This window comes from Mizuhopecten yessoensis, unplaced genomic scaffold, assembly GCF_002113885.1.
Source record: "Mizuhopecten yessoensis strain PY_sf001 unplaced genomic scaffold, ASM211388v2 scaffold10175, whole genome shotgun sequence".
Lineage (NCBI taxonomy): Eukaryota > Metazoa > Mollusca > Bivalvia > Pectinida > Pectinidae > Mizuhopecten > Mizuhopecten yessoensis.
In genome coordinates this window covers 7,023-15,218 of record NW_018408416.1, presented here as the reverse complement: position 1 = coordinate 15,218, position 8,196 = coordinate 7,023, and the positions used below count along the sequence as shown (strand labels likewise).

The window sequence follows — 8,196 nt, the reverse complement described above, 5'->3', positions numbered from 1 at the left end:
GTGAGTAATAGTGTGTTGACGGTTGTGTGTATCCGGATAGGGCTAACAACGAGAAAATAAGCTTTGCACAATACTAATTAGTTATTAATATTACGCGAATGGATAAGTTACCAATTTTAACAAAGTGTACAGGTATATGCACTTTATTAAACGTGTTTAGCTCAGTAGTACAGATAATGATTCGTACGTGGTTGTTGTACGGAAAGGCCGAGTGCGAGGACTGCAGGTGTACGGGACATATATTGTATTGCGTAGTTGCCATGATATGATTTAAAGCTAATGTGAAAAACAATTATCTGTTTAAGTGAGACATTTCAGTATTTGTTTCGATAAAATTTGAGCGATAATGCAAAGTAACCAACACATAGAAAACTGAGCGTTATTGATTGCTGTCGACTTTCCCGAGGTTTCAAAGTGCATTCGTTTGGTTTTGTAATACATACAAGTTGCTATCAGTATACAATGTTCACTGCTTGCCAATGTCTATTTGAGACAATTGAACTCATTACATCACCTATAAATATACGAATTAGTATCACCTTGTTGTTGACCGGTCGGGATGCACTTGTCAGCAACGGGAAATGGAAAACTCACAAATTGCTTCATTGAGATAAATAACTCATAGGCATGCTTTTTTCTTCAAAATGGGGTATTTTTGTGGGTACTTAAAGTTTTTCAGATGGTTTTTAATATATCTAATTCACTAAAGGGCCATTCACGTACCTGAGTTAAATCACATGTTACGAAAAAAACCGTCTTCTGGCTGTGGATTGACCTTTACATAATATGAACATGTTGTGTATGAAGAAAACTGAAAAAAAATATGTGTTAATAAGACTAGGTGTTCCGGAAGGGGATTCATCTCCTACGTCTTTGCATTTAGAACAAATCCATGTAATATCATGTATAAGTGATAACGGGTTATTGATAACGTAACAACTAAGCCTGCTTTTAAAGGGGCTGGTCGGGGAAAAAAATACAAAATAAATGAGTCTAAATGCGTTCTCTGGCCTTCCAAAAGTTATACCACGGCAATATGATAGTCGAGTTCTGCTTGCAATGTCCAGTTTTGAGCACTGAAATATCGGGGAAGCCCCGCGTAAATTTAGCACAGATATATTTATATATATCACGGGGTTGTTTCGAAAGCGAGGCTGTGAATATATCTACAATAGCACGCCGTCTATCAGCCATGTCGGACTCAACTAGCGGATAAGACAGCAATACTATACGTAAATAATTGTTTTCAAATGTCATGTATGATGCAAGTGTAGTATTCCTACCGATATTTTATTGTTATATATAACGGTATTGATGATAATGTCAATAAACGTGGAAACCACTGCAAATCGCCGTCTAATGCAGCGTTGGGGCCCCAATGAGGGGTAATCTAAATCCCGTCATCAATGTCATCGTTTCATTTGTAAAGATGTATTTACTATTTTAAAGCAACAGAAGCATATCGTTAATGAAAACACAACAGGAGTTTGCCTGGGCTGTCGGGAATACTAATTAAATAATTTAAACGGCCCAAAGACGATCTAGACCAAACTTGACGGGAAGAAAACGTTCCAACTTCAAGTAAACAGGCATATTGACCCTGTGTCATTGAAACTTTGATAAAAAGGCCTATCAATTGATTATAGATGTGTTTATTAAGCACAACATCATTTTTAGATCCGGTTTTAATCTATTCTACATTGACTGTGATATAAAGAAAGCAGAATGTTTGAATGGACACAAGTTACACGTTCTCATTGCCCTACAATATTTAATTATGCAATCATAAACCACAAAATTATATCATATATATAAAAAATGACTGCATACATATTCTGTGATTTGAAAAAATCCCTCAGTTATCAAAAAGGCAAATACAAATTAATACAGGTTTGTTTAAAAATAACAGAATCACTGTAAGACCTATGGCTCTAAACTTGGATGTTATAGATGTATATAGAACAAGGGTTACACGACCAAGGGTGAAGGTTACAGAGGTCAATTTTGTTGAAGCAGAGTTGGGGTTGGAATCCATCAAGGAAACACATGGCCACAGTTAAATATCACCCGGTTAAATTTCAAAGTCACATTTATAAACAAACTTGCTGTATACATGTATTTGTATACTTTCATCTTTTATCATTATGTACATGTAGTTACCAATAAAAGTTGGAATACAATAACTGGCATATTGGGCCTTCCAAGGCCTCTCGTCTTAAATGACCTCATACCACGAAGTGTTTAGGCAAAGAACAAGTTACTAGTCTCTCTGTATACAAGTCACAATTTTAGACAAATATTGTCAGTTACGGTTTCTTTGTTGTGTCTACTGATCTTATGAAAGGAGCCGAGAAACTCAAAATGCTTTCATTTCTTTTATAAACTTTTATTGTTCCAGATTTAAATTTACAATTGAAATCTGCCAGGGTTGGGGCCCTGGTATCAGCTTCTTTACAATACATGTCCTCTCGCAGGAGGGCTCTCGTACACCATACTTCGAGTCTCAGACAATCATTAGTTCATACATTCATTCATATTTTGGTTTTTTGCATGATATATTCATCCATCTCATTGCTGAAGTTCAATCACACTTTCATTATTTCATTCAAACAACCATTTGTTCATGTGTTATAATTATAAATGAGTAACGAGAGAAGTCTTATTCAATATTATCTGTCATCTCTCTTCATTTTAAAGTTGCTCCACTTACAAGCTTCATGTATGGTATTTTGGTGTAAAATGTAGTCCTGTACGTCAATAGTTTTTGTATGTTTACGCTTTTATAGCTACTCCATTGATTATTACCATTATAAACTTCCGAGTCTGATGCATTTTTTCCACACCAGATATATCAGATGAGTGAGATGACTGAGCTCTGCAATATGAAAATAAAAGAAGAAATATCATTTACCAGAATCTATGGCTATGCATGTAAGATTCAGAGAAGTAATTGCATCAATATGTTTCAGGCAATCTAGTGAATCTACTTTAGTACATATGTAATAATCATAACAAAATATAAAATCTGTTCAGCACCCTATCCTACCCTGTGTCCCGACCCTCTGGGGCCAACTGATAAATCTGCATGCAAGTCAGAAAATTTTGTTGGTAACCATAACATTTCTGGAAATATTGAAATACTGTAACAACGTTGGACCCGCTAGTTTTTTCCAAAACTGGAAATGATACAAACACAATAAATGTAGATTCATCACTGGGCAAATAGAATGTTTGTGAAAAAAACAACTAGAAACATGAATGCTACATTTCCCCTGCTTTATTTCCAATTGACCTTTTCTCAAATCTTGCGAAGTACAAATTATGTGTTTTTACACCAAAAATGTCAGAAAATTAAAGCCAAATCATACTGGGATATATAATTAAAACTGGTCTAATGCAAAATACAATTATAATTTTTGACTTAAGATCTCATGGCAATGTTTCCATTTTATTATAATATACCATCTGTATACATACATACAGTACACATTTCACAAGTGTTACTAGCTAAATCTATCATATATGTGATGTATTCAAAATTTATATTACGACAATTTATGTGTCACATTGTGGGTGATATTTTCCATAAAAGTATATACATACATGTACATGTACTTACTCTATATCTGAGACGTTGGACATTAGTGTATCTACAGATAGGATAGGTTCTTTATGGGCAGGTGTGGATGTAATCAGTACCGGTGTCCCTGTAGATGTGTGTGATGCCTTCCTAGACCGAGAAGTGCTACATGTAGGTGTCTCCATTACTCAACGTGTCGACGTCATACCATTAGTCTTCGACTACAACTGACACTTCTACTAATGCTACTGGAACGGACTCCCGGTCTGCACCTCCCGCTCTGTAACATGCGGGGCTGAATTTTCCTGGGTTATGTTTCTACGCAGTCTTGATTTGAAACAGTTTAATGATGGAGCGTTTATTACGGTGGAGTCTAAATTGTTCCACGGTTCGGTCACTCGGTTGGAGAAGACATTTCCTCCTAGTTTGGTCCTAAATCTTTTCTTGAAAGCTTTTTGTTGTGTCCTCTGGTGTTGTGTTCATTCTGTCCGCGAAAGTTGTGAATTTATCCACGTTGGCATCTACAAGTCCATTCCATATTTTATAAAGGTTTACCATGTCTGCTCTTTCACGTCTGTACTCTAAGGAAGGTATTCCTAAAACTCGCAGACGCTCCTCATAGTTTAGATGTTTGAGATGTGGCAACAACCTGGTGGCACGACGTTGAACATTTTCTAGAGTCTTCCGGTCCTTTTTGTAAATTGGAAACCAGACTGATGTGCAGAACTCCAAGTGAGGTCTTACTAGATATTTGTATAGATTTGGGAACATTGCTTCGTCCATGTAGGTAAAAGATTTAAATATTAATTCCACCATTCTGTTGGCCTTCTTCGCTTGCGTGTTGACATGTCCGGTAAATTCCAAGTTATTGTCGAAATCAATCCCCAAGTCCTTTTCGTGCTCCACCTTTTGAATTACTGTTGTGTTGATGTTTCCTGTTAAGGTATAACTCTGGTCAGATACAGATTGCCCAAGCTTGATGTTCATATATTTGCACTTTTCTAAATTAAGTTTCATTTGCCAAGTCTCAGTCCAGTGGCTTATGTTATTGAGATCATCCTGCATGGAGTCAATGCACTCGGGCGATGTTATATCACCGTAAATTTTGGCGTCGTCCGTAAATAATTTAGCTGTATTGTTTGTCACATCCGGTAGGTCGTTGACGTATATTAAAAACAATATCGGTCCCAGAACGCTACCCTTGGGCACTCCACTCGTAACCGAAATTGATTTAGATGCCTTGCCATTGATCACTACTCGCTGTTCCATGTCCAAGGAAATCACATATCCATTTTCCGATACTACCGTCAATCCCATATCCCTTGACCTTTTCAAGCAGCCTTCTGTGAGGAACTGTATCAAAGGCCTTACTAAAATCTAAGTACACTACATCGACCTCATTTCCATTGTCCAGAGATTCCGTCCAACTTTCCATAATTTCAAGCAGTTAAAGGTTACATGAACGTTTGCTCCTAAAACCATATTGATGATCCGAGAACAGTTTGTTACTAGTCATGGTTCCACCACTCTGTTCCTGATAATTCTCTGAAGTGATTTTCCAAATACAGATGATAGACTGATTGGACGATAGTTGCCGCTATCCTGTTTCCTACCTTTTTTTGTAGATTGGTGTTATATTGGCTTTTTTCCAATCGTGTGGTAATACTCCTTCATCCAGTGAATTGTTGAAGATGATGTTTAATGATTTTAGTAACTCCTGTACAGTCTCCTTAACGAACTTCGAATGTATATTGTCCGGACCAGGTGATTTAGAACCGTCCATATTTTGGACCGCAGCACAGATTTCCTCGTCCGTAATTGGCGTATCGGCAAGTGTCTGCTCCAAGTGCCTTTTAGGAAAGGGAGGTAATTCAACATCCGTCTCAGTTGTGTATACACTCGCGAAAAATGTTATCAATGCGTCCGCCTTTTCTTGGTCATTGTTTGTGAGGACTCCATTTTCTTTGTAAACATTGCACACTGCTGCTTTGGTCTCCATCTTAGAACATGTGTACCTCCAGAACTGTTTAGGATTGTTCTTAATGTTCTGTGCTATATCCTTTTCCTTGAGGAATGCAGATTTCCCCACACGATTTGTAGCTCTGTTCCGCGCCTGCCTATATTTATCAAAGTTCACCGTGGATTTGCAATGCACATATATTGAAGTGCAATGTACCCCCATTAAAGTACCAGGTGGGGAAGTGGCTACACCATGTATTTCTTTTGTCACTGAAGCACACCTAAAACATGGAAAAAATAAAATATTCTCCCTGTATCTTTTTTTTTTTATCACAATTTAAGAAATTAAATTTCAGACTGAATTTCACGATACCCCCACCAGTGATGGATGTTATATTAGCTATAAGAGTCACATGTACACTCTCCTTGACCCTGAACCAATAAAGGGTGGATGGCTAAAACAGTTCACCATGAATCATCGTTATCAATGAGAAATATTTAAATACAAGGAGAAGGCGTTATAAAATTTGTTTTTATATTGTTTGTAAACAGAATGCAGGTACTGTCTATCACTATAACATCAGAGATTTTTTCAAAGCAATCAACCAGCAAACACCCCCCACAACCCCTTCTGGCGACGTTTGTAGGAAATTTCTAACTGGAAATATTCATTTTTGCAGTAGAATATAACAAACTTCATCTTCATCTTAAGACCTTCCTCCGTCAATATTATCAAAAACAAACTTCTATGAATTCAGGACCCATGAATATTATTAAATAATTCACATGTACAGTAGATTTGGTTGCAATCACTATCAGCATAATCAGTATAATCTGTATTTTTACATATACATGTAGCTCTAACATCTTGGATGTACGAGACTTATAAATAAATTATACTCGTCTGATAGGCCTTACAATTTACTAATTGATGTTTTAAAACTCTTATTTTATATTATAACACTCAAAATAAAGATAAAAACACGTGTAAAATAATAAAAATAATTAATAATTTCGAAAACCAACCCAAACAATTTTTTTTTGTCTGTACACTAATTTATGTAAAAAAAATCCACCGAGGGGCCCTACTGAAAACGGACAAAACAGACGTGAAAGAAAGGTGTCTGTTTCCCATAAATTTACATTTTTCCTGGACACTAATCACATGTGCGCCCTAATAACATCTTAAAGGTACCGTTTGCCAACAAAATCTTTCACATTAAAGTAAATATATACAACTTATGTTCTAATTGCGAACAGTTGACAGCCTGGCACACTTAACACTTATCGAGAAGAATCTGCGTTGCGTGTTCGTGTCCACCTACTATGCTGCTTCCAAAGTCTTTATAAAGGGTTGACCAACGCCTATTGGTTTTTTCTGTGTTTTGTAGTGGACTCTGTATCCGTTCTTTGACGATACCTCGTGCCTGTCATGGCGTTTGCATGCATCTTTTTCTTTCGCTGCGATGTTTACATTTGGCCTTGTTGATGACGCGCATGCGGTAAAATTACATCATTGAGCTGGGTCAATTGAGAGTTTTAGACTGTTAGGTGACGATTTAGAATTTCTTTAATATAATTATAATTTTTACTCTTAGGGAGTGAATTTCAGCAAAATTTGAATCGGTATATTTCATAAGAAGGTATTTTAAACATGTTTATGCCATTTTAGCAAATATGACATTTTTTCCCGACCAGCCCCTTTCAGCATAATCAAAGACAAAATGACATTCATTTCGCACAACAGGTTTTTCCCCGGTGAAATCATAATGGCGAATAAGGTTTCTAAACCTATAAAAAGAATATTATCGATAACATGTATATTCGAAGAAAAGACGATTTTATGTACGTTGCAGCTACATGTAAATTTAATTCCCATTCCTATAGATTACTCTGAACCTCTTTACATAAAAGACAATGCCTTAGTAGAGTTCACACAACCATGCAACAAAACAAAAACACGTTGGTCTATTGTTGGTGCCAGGGACAGGTTTGCAAGGGATATATGTCGCAGACAAGTTGAACATCAGCGATGCCATCTCCAACTGTGAAAGTAAGTATAAAGGACTATTGGCAACAGAGGAACATCTTCGACAGATATTCTCGAACTGCACGGACTACGCTGACGATACTTGGCTCATAGGAATAGTATATCCTGCTACAGGTACGATATGGTTGAAGTGATTAGAAACGAGTTTGAATAACAAATGTGTAACAAACAAATGTTTTTTTTTCCTTTTAAACTAAATACAATGATAAGGGTAACAAAATAGTTATGAATTCGATGTATGATTGACTCTTGTCTCAATTCTTTAAAGGAATATCGTATTTTATGATATATATAAATTCCCTGTATCTCTAATTTACCATAAAAGAACAAACAATAGCTAGCTTATATTGTACATAATATCTTTAATCTTCCGTCTACAAATTTCCAGAAAAGCAATTGGGCAGTTGTGCTATATTATACAGTGATGGTGAATTGAAAACTGAAAACTGTACTGGCAGAAGGGCGTCTGTTTGTATGACAAAAAGTAGGTTGGATTATGATATTGATTCCATGAATCTGAAACTATACCCGGAATCTTGAGGCAATGCAGAATTAACTTTTCACCCTTTTTTGTCATTATCATTTAAAAAAAAACTGTTCCGAACAC

General features: G+C 36.3%; 1 protein-coding gene across 4 annotated transcripts in view; it reads left to right on the top strand.

The window, feature by feature from the left end:
- LOC110459644 (neurotrypsin-like) overlaps positions 1–8,196 on the top strand; it is a 72,496-nt gene that overhangs the window by 62,440 nt on the left and 1,860 nt on the right. The window contains exons 13-14 of one of the 4 annotated variants that reach the window (XM_021511992.1): positions 7,524–7,703; positions 7,978–8,159. The exons of the other annotated variants lie outside the window; for them this stretch is intronic. Of the exons in view, the coding sequence (XP_021367667.1) occupies positions 7,524–7,703; positions 7,978–8,129 (332 nt within the window). The 3' untranslated portion in view covers positions 8,130–8,159. Of the gene's footprint in view, positions 1–7,523; positions 7,704–7,977; positions 8,160–8,196 lie in introns of those variants that run through there. 4 annotated transcript variants of the gene reach the window in all.